Source organism: Leopardus geoffroyi, chromosome B4, assembly GCF_018350155.1.
Source record: "Leopardus geoffroyi isolate Oge1 chromosome B4, O.geoffroyi_Oge1_pat1.0, whole genome shotgun sequence".
In the NCBI taxonomy this organism is placed as follows: Eukaryota; Metazoa; Chordata; class Mammalia; order Carnivora; family Felidae; genus Leopardus; species Leopardus geoffroyi.
Window position 1 is genome coordinate 55,020,298 of NC_059341.1, and position 17,209 is coordinate 55,037,506.

Genomic DNA, 17,209 nt, shown 5'->3' on the forward strand with positions numbered 1-17,209 from the left:
AGGAGCATCAAGATAAGTGCACTCTTAATTCCCTTTATATATTTCACCCATTTTCCTACCCACCTCCACTTTGGCAACCACCAGTTTGTTCATTGTGTTTAAGAGTCTTGGATTTTTTTTTATTTGCTTGTCTCTCTTTTTTGTCTGTTTGTTTTATATCTTAAATTCCATATGAAAGTTAAATCATATGTCTTTCTCAGACTAACATTTCACTTACACTTATATACTGTATGTCCATTCATGTCGTTACAAATGGCAAGATTTCGGGGCGCCTGGGTGGCGCAGTCGGTTAAGCGTCCGACTTCAGCCAGGTCACGATCTCTCGGTCCGTGAGTTCGAGCCCCGCGTCAGGCTCTGGGCTGATGGCTCAGAGCCTGGAGCCTGTTTCCGATTCTGTGTCTCCCTCTCTCTCTGCCCCTCCCCCGTTCATGCTCTGTCTCTCTCTGTCCCAAAAATAAATAAACATTGAAAAAAATAATTAAAAAAAAAAACAAATGGCAAGATTTCATGTTTTTTTATGGCTAGGTAGTATCCCGTTATTTGTATTTGTACATATACATACATGCACACACATAGACACACACACACACACACACACACACACAAGCCGATTTTAAACTGGGCAGAAGAATTAAATAGAAATTTTTGGAAAGAAGACAAACAGATAGCCAACAGACATATGAAAATATGCTCAGCATCACTAATCATCAGGGAAATGTAAATTAAAACTACAATGAAATATCACTTTATACCTGTCAGAATGGCTAAAATCAAAACACAAATAAAAAGTGTTGGAGAGGAAGTGGAGAAAAAGGAACACTTGTACACTGTTATTGGGAACGTAAATTGGTGCAGCCACTGTGGAAAAGAGTATTGAAGTTCCTCAAAAAAGTAAAATAGAACTACCATAAATACACTATTTCAACAACTGAATATTTATCCAAGGGAAACAAAAACACCTTTTCTAGTTTATTTTAATAATATTTTCTAAAGCCGGTAAGCAATAATGGATGCAACTGATAATGAAACAAGTTAAAAAAAAAAAAAAAAAAAAAAAAAGGAAGGAAATGTAAAGACATATTCTTTGCTCCACAATAAATACACGACTCTATTCATGTTCCCCCAAACAACATGCCATGGGAGGCCTAGCTTTCCATGTGCCCAAAAGTATTCACCATTATTGTGCAGGGGACCGGACTGCATTCAGGTGTGATGATGTCAAAACAAATATGTACTGCATTCCTGAGTACAAGTTCTACAGTTTAGCGCTAACTTAAGTGGGATTCAGCAACCAGGCTGTATTGGATCCCATAGCTAAAGTAGATAGCAAACCCAATCAACATCCAGAAACCAATTGGGGCCCAGGTGCCAGCTGTCATCCGCATCATAAGGTAAACATTCACAAAGACACTCAGTAGTGGGAGGAGAGGCAGAGCAGGGACCTTAAAGGGAAGGGGACTGGAGCTCTGCGGCTGTCTCCAGATGACCCCAGTGATCCCAGTGATGAGCACCAGGAGCAGCACAACCAATGAAATCCACACTGCAGTTCCAGAATGCAGAACTGGCCACTGGGCCAGCACCAGGCAAAGAAGAGTAAGCAGCAGAGCAAGCAGTGAGGAGCAAACATAGACAACCCGGCCAGAGAGTGGAGTGGGGGTGGGAAAAGCTGCCTGGAAAAAGTAGTCCCTGTAGAGTCAGCTTCTCTTCTACAGGCCCACTCTCATCCTGCATGTCTGCTTCATTTCCCCCTTTCTTCACCTCAGGCTGATACCTGAGGATGAGAACACAAAAAGCCACCAGGGAGTAAGCTAGCCGTGTCCCAATTGACATGAAGTCCAGAAGATCAGTGAGTCCAAAGAAGAATGCCATGACTGCTGCGATAATGCCAAAGATCACAGTGGCCATTATGGGGATGTATGTGCCAGTTTGGATCCTGGTAAAGACAGAGAACAGGAGGCCATCCTTTGCCATCATGTATATCAGCTGACGTATGGGGAACATATAGCCCAAGAGGCTGGCAGAAAGACTACAGAAAAATCCAAAAGCTACAACATAGTAGGCAGGGGCCCAGCCAATATGGTGAAATACCTCAGGCAAGGGGGTCCCAGGTTGAAGCTGGTAGTAAGGAACCATAAGTGTAAGTGCTGAAGAGACACCAAAATACATCAAAGTGCTGATGAACAGTGAAATCACAATGCCCATAGGGATGGAACGCTGGGGGTTCTGGACTTCTTCAACTCTGGTAACAATGTTGTCAAAACCTATAAATGCATACAGACAGGTAGCTGCTCCATGGAGAATCCCATTGAGGCCAAAAGGCACAAATCCTCCAGTGCCCAGAGGCCCCAAGCTTGAGGTGTCATTGAGTCCAGCCTTTACGTAGTCCTCTTCTGTGAGCTTCCAGTTGTGCAGGTCCCCCTTAATGAAACCAGAGATGATGACAAAACTGAGGACTAAAAGGCTCACCAATGTGACTACTTTGGTAAACAGTCCTGACTCTCTAGCCCTCAGAGTCAGCAATCCGATGAGCAACAACACAAGGGCCACAACACAGAAGCCTAGAATTTCTGCAAGGACCTGGGGAACATGCAGTAAGATGTTTTCATGCAGGGTCTGAGAGATCTGGTTCCCAAACAGGTTGTCAAAAGCTAAGCTCCAGGCAAAGACCACAATGGCTGTACCAGCAACATAGGAAAAGATGAGGTTCCAGCCAGTGATGAAAGCCCAGAGTTCACCTATAGTGACATAGCTGTAGAGATATGCAGAGCCAGAATGGGGAACACGGGCACCAAACTCTGCATAGCACAGCCCCGTCAGCACAGAAGTTAGGCCGGCCACCAAAAAGCAGATCACAATGGATGGTCCGGCTTTATCTCTAGCCACTTCACCAGCTATGACATATATAACTGCACCCACTGTAGAGCACACACCCAGGGCCACTAAATCCAGAGTGTCCAGTCTTCTGCATGGGACATCCTCAGTCACCAAATGTTCCAGCTGATGTCTGCATAGCAGCTTTTGACCAAATCTGAAAAGTGCCTGACCCAGCATTGTAGCTGGAGTTGAAGATTCTAGGATCAGAGAGCTGCAGGAAGTGTGGAGAGCCGAGAGTCTGGAGCTGGATTCACTGAGTCTCAGTTAAGCCAAGTTGGGTTGTCACTCTGAGTTCTATTGCTCAGGCTTGAAAGCTGATGCTTCATATTTCATCTTATATGTGCTATTCTTCCATAATGCCTAAGTAAACAATAAGTATTTACTGAACAATGGTGTTCAAACAACGCTTAGAAGTCTCAGGTTACCTGTTGTAGCCCAATATCACAGAAACTGACACTAAAGGACATCACAGAAAAACCAACCTTGCTTTCCCCCAGAAAAGTGCCAAGTACTTCCCAACATTCTGCTTTTAATTAACTACATGACATATTTAAATTTGGGTACATCTCATGTAGCTTCATGTACTAATTAAGCTATAAGACACAAGATGGCATGAATTTATTGTGCAACAACTCACATGTGGGATGTTTGGGCCATGCTTGAGCATGAATTATGGCACATTAATTCATTGACTAGAGGGCCTGATTGCAATCACAGAACTATATTTTCAAATATCACCTGAGTTTAAATTACAAATATTGGCCCCCCAGTATTTTTTTTTGATGGTTTTATTTTTGAGACAAAAAAAAAAAAAAGCACCAAATGCAAAGGGGCAGAGAGAGAGGGAGACAGGAACTTAGTAGGCTCTGTGCTGACAGCAGAGAGCCTGATGTGGGGCTTGAACTCACAAGCCCTGAGATTATAACCTGAGCTGAAGTCTGACACTTAGCCTACTGAGCCATCCAGGTGCCCCATTGGTCTCCCAGTCTTAAAATCTTTAGCCCCAAAATCAGCTAGCCAAAGTCAGATGTCACTTTGTCCCCCTTCCTCCTCACTCTGCATCTTCCATTTAACTGCAGTGATGACGAAGGATGTATAGTCCAAACCCTTCCCTTTACCCACCTAGGCCCACAGGGTGTTGTGAGAAGAGAGGAAGAGGGAGAAAGGGGCAAGACCTTTATAACTACTTCCAAAAAGGAGAGGAACAGGCTGTTTAGTAAGGAAACATTGGAGAGATAGGTGCAGTAGCCAACCAACAATCCATTTCTAAGAAGGGAGAAGAGATATAAAGGTGCTTTTATGAAGCAACCAGGCAAAATGTACTACAATTTTTACATCCATAGTTATGAGAGTATGATGGGTAGGAAGGAAAGAAGTAAGTCACTTAGCTCAGAAGCTCACAACCTAAACAATTTCTTCTGTCTCTTCCCTCTTTGGATTCCAGTAAAGAAGATGAGCTCATTTCTGCAGGAACTCTGCTCACTGGTCACACTATGCTCTATAAACATCCTGCACCATCTGTGATGTCAGCTGCCAGCAGCCTGGAGAATCCACCCTGCTCTGTGAGCTTATATTAAATCACTCACTTGTAACTCCTATTAGTTTTTCATAAGTAGTTATTTTTAACTCATTCAACCAGGCTTTCAATATGCCAAATATGTTTTCTTAAAGAAGGAATTTGCATGAGGTTCCCTCTCCTCCCCTGCTGCTATTCAAATGGGCCCCTCCCCAATGGGAAGCAAGACTTTGAATGAAAAATTCATAGCAAAACCCTGGAAATGAATGGTGGAGAACAGAGAAAGCAAAGTCATGCAGCCCCCACTCTCCTCCCTACTCAGACTTGGTTTGAGAGAATTTTAGGAAATGTTGTCAGAGGTTTCTAAAGATAGAAAAATCAAGTCAAAATTGAAAAGTCTTCTCTACAGATTATCAAAAGGAACTCTTGGGTTATGGATCAGACCTTTCATGTACAAATCCATCTACACTCCTTATTTGCCACCACCAGTTCCAATTTTATGATTTACTAACAAGTACATGAGATAGATAAGGGGGGCGGTCACTTCTTAATTCATGGAACTTTTCTACACTGTGAATGTGATTGACATGTCCCCCACCCACCCCCAGGCTTCAAATCCTTCAGTGATTCCCACTGATCTTCCTTCCTAGTCCTCCTTCCTTCATCATCTGACCTGTGATTATTCCTTCAACTTCATCCCCTGCCCAGTTCCTGCTCTAGTGGTGATTTCTACACTCACCATGTTCCCTTGTCTCTAATGCCCTCTTGGCCCCTTCACATACTAACCTCAGCTTCTTTTTCAGCTCCCAGCTCAGAAGTTATTTCTCCAGGAAGCCTCCCCTAACTCTTATGCTACCCTCCATATGTGCTCTCATAGCACCCAGGCTTCCCCCATGTGCCATTGATCCTAATGAATCAAAATTCCAGGTCAGCTTCCTGTCTCCTCAATTAGGCTGTGAGTTGGGTGCTCAATAAATATTTGTTGAACAAATACACAAACTGAGAAAAGAAACCTGAAAGAGCACATAATCCAAAATTTCTATCTACTTGACTTTGAGATAACTACTTTGTAGCCAAGCAGCCTTTATAAAATGGCTCAGGTAAAGATATAAATGGTATTACTTTCCTTGTAGAATGCAAGCAAAATGAAAAGTATGAAAGGAAAACCAACTGTGATAAAACCTTGACTGTACATCATTCATGGCAGGTATAAGGCACATGGGATGATAAAGAATTGTTTGCCTTTGAAGACACTTGTTTAAAAAAGATCAGGTTGCCTTGAGTTCTACACAGCCAACCACCAATACTCAATTAGATAATTCTTACTTTTTGGAAGGCATCACACCTAGGCCCTATAATCTAGGTGGGATATCCTAAGGCAGAGGTTCTCACTTCAGGGAACAGAGGGAGGCATAATGAAGATACCTGCGCACATTTTCAAACATCCTCTCCCTCTGGAGATTCTTGTCCAACTAGCCCCATACTTCCCATGACTGCTCTAAACTACCCAACTGATAAGAAATTGTCCTCAATTTCAAAGGGAAGAGATTCTAAGAGCTTTCTTTTCACAATAAGCAAGCACATTTTGGTAGTTAGGAGTAAAGGCTCTGCAGGTAGATGGTTCAGGTTCAAATCACAACTCTACCACATACTGGGTGACTCTGGACAAATTTGTTCAGCCCTCAGAACTTTAGTTTCCATGAGTCAAAAGGGAACAAAAGTAATACTTCATAGGGTTGTTGTGTGGAGTAAGTGAAACAATACCTGTAAAGTAGTACTTAGCTCAGTTTCTAACAAACAATATATACTTAATATACTCTACCTGTTTAATATTAAAATCTGACCCAAGTGTCCAAACTTTAAAATCAATTAGTCTTTATAAATGTCTAACCTTGAAATCATCCACTAAAACTCAAGTCTGTTAGCTGGTCCTCCTGAGACAATGAAAACAGTTTTATTCCATATACTTTGCCTTGAAACTTAATTAGACACCGGCATAGATGTTAGTGCTAAACACATGGGGGTCGTAGGCTTACTGAATTAGATCAAAAAGATCTAATCAAAAGATGCAAAGTTCAAATACAATGATAATAATAAGTATTATTACATAATTATAATAATTGTGATATAGAATATTATAACATATTATAACATATATTATGATAATTATATATATATATATATATATATATATATATATATATATATATATATCAGGGTACCTATACTACTCTGTCATATCAACATCTCCATCATGAAAACCACCTATTTTTGAGAAATAACAAAGAGGCATGTGGAGCCAGGACAGAATAAGTAAGGGGGAAGCAGGAGAGGATGATCAAAGAGAGAAGCAGGAAGCCTGATCCTTCACATAGGGTCTGAGAGTCACCGTGAAGACTTTGGCTGTTACTTTGGGTGTGATGGAAACCCTAGAAAAGCTGATAGTTTTACATGTTGCCTGCTGATTTTAATGTTTGGTGAGCTAAGTATTGGGTTCTCAGTTTTAAAAAGGTTTTGTGAGCTAAGTATTGGGTTCTCAGTTTTAAACAAGGCATGAAAATAAGTTTTGCAGAGCTCTCAATAGATAACTTGTGGGTCTGAAACAAAATGAGGGTTGAACATGCTGTGTTCTTGCATCCACCTCCCTGACTAGATGCCAAAGAAGAGATTCCATTCACCAGCATGGGAGAATAACATGATGAATTGACTTGACTGAAGCTGTTCACTTTCTGGATTATCTCTAGACAGGACTCCATCACTTATAAATCAAACAAAAGTCATTTTAGCATCACTCACTATTTAATGTTATTCTCTAGCATTATTGTGGATAATCAGGAGCTGACATGAAGATAAAAAGATGTCTTTCTGTAACCTGGTGAAAATAAGGACTGCAAAGATAAGGGTAGGTAGACTCTCAGAAAGAGGGTAGGAATCATGTGAATCAGGCACTGCAAGCCTTGAAGAATTACATCTATGAATCCAGTCCCAAGTCCCAGATGCCTCAGGAAGAACTGTCAGAAATGTCTGAGATGCTCAGAGCTGGAGAGAGAAAGGGCTCCAAATGGAAGCCTGAATACACATTTCTGAAAAGTAAAGAGTAACTGTCATAACCTCATTTCCCCCCAGGAAACAGGGATGAAAGCTTCTATATCCAAATGGTAAATCCAAAAAGTTATATATTTTCTTAACACAAATCAAGAAAGAATGGCCACCCAACCACCATTTATAAATGTTAAAAAAATACACACTTGTGTGTGGGTGGGGGAGAGATGAAGTGTAGAGAAGGAGAGAATTATGGGGTTGTCCCAGCTGGGAAAGTAGGAGAGACAGAAGTCCGTTTTCACTATGGCATTCTTAGGATTCTTTTTTAAATTTTTTTTTTCAACGTTTATTTATTTTTGGGACAGAGAGAGACAGAGCACGAACGGGGGAGGGGCAGAGAGAGAGGGAGACACAGAATCAGAAACAGGCTCCAGGCTCTGAGCTATCAGCCCAGAGCCTGACGCGGGGCTCGAACTCACGGACCGCGAGATCGTGACCTGGCTGAAGTCGGACGCTTAACCGACTGCGCCACCCAGGCGCCCCGGCATTCTTAGGATTCTAATGGGGGTGAGGGGAGGGAAATATAGTAAAATCTGGAAATGTAAATAACTAATTTCTCTTGGCAAGGAAACATGCCATGTACTCCTAGTTTCTGTGTGCTGTGTTTTCCCAGCTAAGGACCATCTACTCATCCTCCACTCTCAACACACTATGATCACCACCCAGTTCTAGGGTAAAGAGACTCCACAGATTGCCTCACATCATAGTCCCAATCTCATTTCCCTTCTCTCTGGGATCATTACAGAGGTCCTGTGTTATCTTTAAGACTTCAAACATGTATAATAAAAATGGGAGTAGCCCTCAAGTAGCAAAATAATGGACCTAAGTAGCAGTGAACATCTTAGGTCATTCATTCATTTAATAAACATTAAGCACCTTATAAACGCCAGTCCTAGTGCATGATGCTACAAATACAATAGGGAAGAAAAAGATGTGCCCCCTGCCGACATGGCACTCATTGCTGTCAACAATGTTCTTATATAAATTGTGTAACCTGAATCTAATGATAAAAAATGATCAGTGTACAAAGCAACCTTCCAAAGAATATTGATTTGTTATAAAACTGACCTGTACTGTTCAAAACTGTCCATGTCAGGAATGACAGGCTGAGGAACTGTTGCAGATTAAAGGAGAATAAAAAGACATGACAATCAAATGCAATGCAGAATGCTGGACTGCACAGGGATTAGGCAGAAACATTCTGCTATAGAAAAACTGGACATTTAGTAAACTTTGAATATGGGTCATATTTTATTCACACACACACACACTCGAGATAGCAAACAAATGTGGAAAATATTAATAATTGCTCAACCTTGGTAAAATATAAATGGGTGTTAATTATACTATTCCTGCAACATTCTGTAAGTTGGATATTTTTCAAACTAAAAGGGTAGAAGAAAAACAAGAATGTCCCCATAGTAAACGTTATGGATTCTTTTTCCCTGAATGCCCTTTATAAACAACCTTGCCATTATACTTGTTTGGAATCGAATCCCACCCTGAATGATCTAGCCCCAAATCAGGAACTTTAGATGAGAGGAGTGGGTGGGAAGATAGAACTCTCTTGGCTTTGATTTACAACCAAAACTCAACAGCAAAAATTACTGGAACAAAACCACAACCATGGCTCATGTTAGCACGGTTTTTAAAATTCCATATCCTTACTGTCATTTTGTAGGGCGAACACAGACTAATAAGCCAGGGCCCTAGACTTCAACTCTAGAGGCATTGGGAAACATGTGCATGGACATGAGGCAGAGAACAATGGGATCTGGCAAATAGGGGTACCAGGTATATGTGCAAAATTTAGGGATACATTGAGGGGGACAAAGAGAACCAACATTTGTTGAGCTGCAAGTAATGTACACATGCTATTTCATTTAACCCTCATAACATCCCAATTAAATAAGTATTATTATTTCATTTTACAGACTGAGAGGTTAGACAACAGTCCCAGGCTCATATAGCCAGTACAAAGAAGAGCTGGAATTTGAATTTTGTTCTTTATTAGTTCAAAGATGATAGTCTTTCTACTGCATGCAGCATGCTACCTCCACAAAGAGTCAAGACTTCAGGGAATAACTATTAAAGGAGTATTTGAGCCAGTTATTTTGTCTGTGCCAGGGTTACCTTCTGCTAATCTCTTCCCTTTCCTCACAAATAGATACTGATCAGCCAGAGCTGCAAGTACTGGGACCATCAAATCTGAGAACTACAATTAAATCTTATCTTGCTAAACTCCAAACCTAACCTAGGGTCAAATGGTCTCCAGACTATGCTTTTAGACACCAAGTAAGATTTAAAAGCATCCATGTAGCTATTCCAATAGTTCTGGGATATGATGTTACAGATAATTGTAATTCCTACCCACAACTTCAGCCCATCTCCTTTCACTTGGCTTTTTGTGGAAATACAGGGTAATAGATCTCTAGATGCCAAATATAAATTGTCCTCCCACGACTTCTTTCATCATCCTATTCTTTTATCCATTTTTTTCTAGTTATTACCTCATTATTAAAATGAAATAAACCCACATTCATGCAGTTAGGGAGCGCTGGAGAAGAAAATGAAACCTTGACTCTCATTGTGTAAAGGAAGATGGAGAGCAGACATTTTCTAAAATGAGAGCCCAATGGCAGGAAGATGGTTACAATTTCTTGGACAACCTAAATGTCTCTAGTTTGGGATCCCAAACCTCAGCCATCACCCAAGTCTTCCAGACAACAGTCTGTTGGCACATAGTGTTAGGAATAATCTGTTACAAAGGACAGCCCCAACTGGAACATAGGAGGTTAGAATGCAGATGGTGACAGTTTAATGACTATAGTTTAACAAAACATTTTTTTAAGCTTCCTAATTCACCTGGCTATTTGCTCCCCAGATGTGGCTGCCAATCAGGCAGACTAGGAATGTGTGCCAGAAACTGAAATGTCCTCTTATCCTTAACCCAGAAGAACCAGTACCAGAAAAATGTCAGCTCGCCGATCATTCCAAAATTTGATTAACCACTTTCAGAGCTAAAATGGCAGAGTGTTGCTGCAATAGGACTTCAGCTATTTCAGAGTGATCATTCTGACTTGGTTGTTGTTGAAAACAGGAGACCTGATCTGGTAGAAAATATAAAATGGGCATTAGGATTCCCCATTGTGACCCATGTCTGTGACCAGCTCTGAGCTCACAGCACCTAAAGAAAAGTTAGTATTTATTAATCACCCATGGACATCAGGCACCAGTAAGACCTCTTTGTCTGTTTTTGGATCTCTTCAGTATTTTTTTAAGTTATTAAGGGATATGAACTTGAGATAAGGAATAATGGGCATTATGAACATGATATTGGTACAGGAAGATCAACAGAAAAGATAAAGGGTTTCCTTTCTATTTTAGTTTCAAAAGGAAGAAAACTTCAAATATATCCAGAAACAAGGGGATTGACAAAGCAGCCTCTAAGGATCCTGACCTTATTTGGGGAAAGTGCATAAAAAATTGGAACAAATCTAAGGAATTCCATCTGAACTCATTGGTTTCAGATATTTGGGGATCACCAACCTAGACCTCAGTTCAATTCAGATGACATGAAATCACTTAGACATTTAGAACCTTGTCCACAGTAGACCTATATCTAGTAACTTCCTATGGTTTGCGAATACTGCATGTCTAAGGCCAGCTTCCTGCCATACTCTCTGGTTCACCCTCCTGCTCCATAAAATTGGTAACTCTGAACAATGAGATGCCCTCAGCTCTCACTAAGATTCACCCTGCTGCCCTTGAAGCAGGATAAAGCCCTGAAATACATTCTTCCTGATCGCTACATGCAGCCGATAACTGAAGTGTAAGTTCTCTCTACCCTCCTTCTGTAAAATGACACTTTCCTCAAGTCTTAAAAAGACACACACACACACACACACACACACACACACACACACACACACTCGCAACCAACCTGCAGTTTCCTCCTCTCTATTAAGTCCAAACTTCTAAGATTGTATTGCCAACGTTCTCTTTTCACTGTTCTTCTACCACTTACTCCTACTGTTAACTTTTGTGGCTCCTGCTTGGACAGGACAAATCTTTTCCCACACATGCACATCTTGCTATCATTATTATCAGCCATCACAGAGACTGCCTTTCTCTGCCTAGAACAAGCTTTTTCCAAATTTACTCAACATGACCCTCCATCCCCAAGCTTCTCTAGGCACACCTACACAGAGATACCTGATCTCTCCAGTATTCTCCACTATGCTCTCCTTGCCCCCTGATCTCCCCTCATTAATGTCCACTAGCCGAGAACTGTGCCCTAAGTAGACACCCAGTTAAGGAAGAGGGTAGGAATAGTGGGTGGTGAGGTGGTACTGGGAGCAGAGCTTCTGCCTGACGGTGCTTCTGCTTGCCTTTCCTTCCCCAGCTGAAGCCTAAGGTACAGAGAATTAAACAGTCACATCCAAGGAAGTCCCAAGATTTACATCCCAGTTTGGTTATGTCAGAGATCCAACACAACAACTGAGGCCCAAGTTGCTTTCACCATAACAAAGTGAAAGTACAAAGGAAGTAACCCAAGTCAGTTGAAACAAAGTGTATTATCTGTGACCTTTATGATTTTCTCCAGTGTCATCTCTTTGATGTTTGACAATTGAACAGATAGACAACACAGAGTTTTATTACTTCCACTGCTTTACTTTATTTGGAAAATAAGCCAACTAATGCTTTGGCCTTAGGCTACATGACATAAGACTGAAGCTGCATAATTGCATTTAAGGCTAGCCTGAAGAAAGGAGGAATGTACAATGCTCAAATGATTGAATGGTGTGTAGAACATGATTTCACCTGTTTCAGGATTTTAGGAATGTATGTCTGAAATTCCTTTAGATTCTAAGTTCCTGGAGAAAAGAATTTTCTCTATTTGCTACCATTTTTCCTGTACTGTCTATAAATAGTTACACAAATGGATTCAATGTACTTTGAGCTGGGTCTGAGTGAGAAATTTGATCGTTCCTCAAGTAGAAGCCACATAAAATTTCTAAGTGAGAAGGACTGGATTCAATCTTTTAAAGATAAGATTTCAACTAAGCATAAATGAATACAAGGGAAAATTCCAAGTTAGAAAATTTAGGCACCACACTGATTCTTTGTGCAAAAGAACTCTAGCAAAATCAACATTTTTCTTCCCCTTAAATTATCAACACCACCACTATTATGCCAAAATCATAATGCATTCAGTTACACACAGTGCAAGAACAATGGTGGCAAACACAGAATACCCCTGTCTGGGAACTTACAACCAAGGGCATTTCGTGAAGACCTCCACCCTGCCAAAATAAGTGAAAGATACATAAACTGTGAACCAGGAAGGGTATCCCTCAGTCACAGCAAGAGTATGTCAAGATCCCAGATGGCTTCCTAGTTGATGGAAGGTAAGAGTAGTAAGGACCTCATTTTCCAGTGTTGGCAAGACCACTGAGTATGTTCTGTGCACCATGAGTCAACCTGAGAATGCTGCATGGAAGAGAGGGGAATTGCCCCCATCTTGGCCTTGTGTATATCTGTTTCCCAGGAAAACATCAGTTCAAGCTACATTGTCAGCCTTGGACTTACTCTAATAAATAGACCCCCCCCCCACCAAAAACACAAAACAAACTTCATCACATCTTGAAATAGTAAATCCATTTTGCCTAACAGATCCAGATAAATATTTGCTACAGATATTAGTAAAGATCTAGATACTAAAATATAAGAATAATATAAAAATAATTATTCTCATTCTTGGTCTGTGCAGAAAAGGAAAGGAGAACCCATTGCAATAGTAATAAGTGTGTTTCTTCTCCTCTGGGGATAGAGAAGTAAAGGTCAGGTAGCTTCCCTGAAAAGTTGGAAAGAAAGCTGAAGTAACCAAATTCAGCTCTTACTAAGGAAAATAAATATCCGAACTAATCTCCCAGGAGTCTTCTGAGAACAACCTCACCAAATGGATCACTTACCAGACATCCTCCCAACTGTAATCTCACTTTGTGGTATACTTTGCATGTAACTTGAAAGCAGCCTTTGTCTCCCTCTCTAAAATAAAAATTCCTTAGGGTAGAATCTGCTTCATTTTTTCTCATAAGGCTTGAAACCCTTATTATGCAAGTAAATATTACCAGGTGCAACCAAGACTTCAGCTTGAAGGCATGGCAACCCCCAAACTCATTAGACCAGGAGGAAACACATCCACCTCCACCTACTCATCTACCTACCCTAGCACCCCCAGGCCTACACCCCTCAAATACCATTCCAGTCTGGCAGAAGCTGAATTGTGAGTCAGTGAAAACCCATCCTGATGCAAACTAACATGATCCAAACAAACTCTATGTAGATCAAACACATCCAGCCAAATATAGACCCAAATCTATGTAGATGTAGAACAAAACATGTCTGCTTCCTTCCCACAATGACAATGGAGTCCCTGGTACATGCACACACTACATTAGTATCATTTAACCATTATTTGGGTATACAATCAGAGAGCCATAACTTTTCTAGAGGTTGTGTAGACTCCATATTTTCTAGTATCATTCTAGGATGGTTGTGAAAAGGCACCTTTTCATATTCATTTTGGGATAACTGCAGAGAAGACAAAGTTAAAAGCAACATTCCGCATTCATGATTTGACACATTTACAGGTTTAATTTCAATCATAATCCATGTTTTGAAATTCTTAATATTTCAATCACACCAAAACAAGATAATCAACTTGACAAATCAGAAAGCTTGAGCTTCGGCTTCTAAAGGTCTTCAGAAATTAGATGCACTACCAGGAAGAATCAGAATTAGAATTTCCATACAAGAATAAGAAAGAGATCTGGAGAATGTGAGTCTGCACATGCAGTTAAGGGATTAGAAAGGGATGTGATACATTGATGTCAGCAGTGAAAATCAACTTCTTCTCTTCTTCCCCCTATGCTTCTCCATGCCCTTTCTCAGCCCCAAATCCTGTCAACACAGAACACCTAATAAAAGTTCTCAGGAGAAACCAGTAGAAGGAAATCCATCTGGCTGTCTACCTTATTTTCCAAACAACTTAATGTAGGATGGCCTTTATCTACAGTGAGCACTGATCAAAAAACACTTTTTCCAAGAAGCTTTGTTGAATACTTTGTTTTTTCCCCCAAGCCCTTCCTTTCCTTGAAGGCACAGATTCTAGAAATCCATCTAATAATCCCATCTATCACTATACTCTTGTCTCCACTTTTAGACTAGTCATTTTGAGTGGTCAGAACCACTGGTTCTTTCTTCTGTGTCCCTCTTCCCAATATACACTCTCAATAATATACTGCACACAAGGTGGCTTTGGAAAGCCAACTATCTCTCTGGTTATCTTCTTTCATATCTTTAAATGTGTCCTTCTGTCCTCCCATGTAAGGACTCAACTGTCTCTTTCTCTCTATCCACTCTCACAAGACTGTGCTTGTTTCCCCTCATAGCCCTGCTGTACATCTTCAATATCTCCCTTGTAATATTAATTTGTTTGGCTTTGTTTTGTTTTAGGAATGTCACCAGATTATCTGAGTCATATGAAAGTTGTATCATGACTCAAAGTACTGTGTTCTTATCCAAATAATGGTCAATATGATTTCTCCATCAAGACCCATCTGTCTCACCCCAGCTCAGGCATTATAATCTACAACAAATAACTTCTGCCACCACTTTTCAAGGGACACTCTATCTATTTTTCCTTGTTCTTTCTAATCCCCACTCTGCTTTGTGATTTCTGCAGTAATAAAAGAAAAAAGGGATGAGAATAAACCAAAAGAATATAATTGAAAAACTATTTTGATTAATTTGGAATATACTTGTTGAAGAAAAATGGACTTTCCACATGATTTTGCTAAACTAAGGTTAAAATGAATCTGCCTTCTGGAAGCACATAACATGTCTCAGTTGATAATGGACAGAAGTTGCCCAAGAATTGCCAGAGGGTAAGAGAAAGACAACCTAGAAATAAACATTTGCCACATATAATCAATAAAACAGGTGCTGTGCTTGGATAAGTGTTATCTAGGCTTCTGGTGTTTGGGTACTGTCCACATGTACATGGAAGTCAGGAGGAGGGTGGAGAACAATTTAATATTCCCATCGCCTTTAAAATTAAACAGTTGCAAATATATTTTGGGATAACGGTAAACTGCCTTTAGGAGACCCAGTGTTTTAAGACCAATAGGGAGCCAAACCCCAGGGGAACTTGGTAAAATTGCCTGCTACAGCCTGAGCTTGCCTATAATCAATCCCCACCACAACTTTTGAAAGTTAGATAAGAAAGGCAGGGAGAGACATTCAGCAGTTGTAAAAATAGATATCTAGCTCTTTGAGCATGGAGGAAGAAGTCCCTCAAATCCTCTGTCATGGTGGTGGAACACTTTATACAGCTGACCTACTACTCTGCAAAGTCCACAACAATGTCCACCCTAAGAGGATATGATACAGAGACTTAAAATTTCCAGTGAGAAAGCATGGCAAAACACGAAGGAAGCAGCAAAGCCAGGTGGAAGAATATTCATTAATTCAAAGAACGGGTCTAAGCATACAATGTGCTGGGCGCTGTGGGAAAGACAAAGATGGATAAAACAAGCTTGGCACCAGGTCAGAAAGGAAAGGCAAGGGAGGAGGACAGGGCAAAGAAGTAGGAAGGATGCCAGAGAAGGCCAAAGGAATAACCTCCCCTAATTAATATTTTCCTCAGCAGAGCTGAGAAGGTTTCTGGTCTGGAGGAGAAGAGAGTGCAGGCCTCTAAACCACTCTGACCCCAGCAAACCTACTTGCCATTCCCAAACTCTCAAGGTCTCTGATCTGCACTGCCCTCCCCCCATCCAGAGTCTGGTTCTGGCGCTATAAAATACCCTCTGCTCTAAAGCCCAAGTCCACAGTCGGTGGAACTCCAGGCCAGCCTTCTTGCTCTCTGGCTCTGTCTGCACTTTCTTGCCAAACTCTGTAAATAGGAGAAATCACTTACCAGGTGCTTTTCCTACCCCAGAGGAGGAAGACCTGAAAGAAAGGGTAAGTAAAACCCAGGGAGAGGGAAGTTTACCCAAGCAGAGTCAGGACCAGGAGTGGAGCTTAGCTGGGCCCACAGGGAGTTGGGGACATCCCAAGGCAGGGCCTTCTGGAGGTGGAGCCCATGAGAGGCAGGGCCTTAGAGAGGCAGGGCCCTCAGGAGGAGGTCACAAGGGAATGGTAAAGAGTGAAGGAAGTAGATTAGGCAAAATCTAGAGGAAAGCTGGAGGAGGGTGATGGAAGACTAGTGGGACCCTACATGAGTGACTTGGTGGACTAAGAGCTTAAGTGGGACTTTGTTGGAGACTTTTGGAGGCAAGATGGAATTTAAAAGGAAACAAGCTTCCCAGGGTCCTGGGTTTGGAGGAGGTCCTGGTTGGCAGGAGGAGAGTGAGGGAAGCCATGTGGAGTCCAGCCTATGTCATTTGGAGGCCACTCCCAGATCCAGCTAAAGAGTCCTCTAAGCAGCTCTTTAAAAAGGATGGAAGCACCCCCTAAAGCTGCCTGTTCCAGAATCTCCTACTAGGTTTCTCTATCATCACCATCCATCCCCGCCCTCTCACCCATGTTTCCCATCATTCCAGGAATAAAATTAAAAGAGATCTGGCTTAGGCTTCACCATAAAGGACTTTCTGAGATAGTCATTCAGAGTTTGTAGCATATTTTAACTGAATATACATTGAGCATTGTGCT

The 17,209-nt window shown here is 41.2% G+C and overlaps 1 protein-coding gene across 1 annotated transcript; it reads right to left on the reverse strand.

Moving 5' to 3' along the window:
* Positions 1 to 935: 935 nt before the first annotated feature.
* LOC123590915 (cationic amino acid transporter 3-like) lies at positions 936 to 16,949 on the reverse strand. The gene is given in 3 exon segments (XM_045464552.1): positions 936 to 1,661; positions 1,663 to 3,234; positions 16,476 to 16,949. Coding segments are annotated over 2 exon segments (1,782 nt in total). The 5' UTR covers positions 3,052 to 3,234; positions 16,476 to 16,949; the 3' UTR covers positions 936 to 1,268.
* Between the last annotated feature and the right edge of the window lie 260 nt (positions 16,950 to 17,209).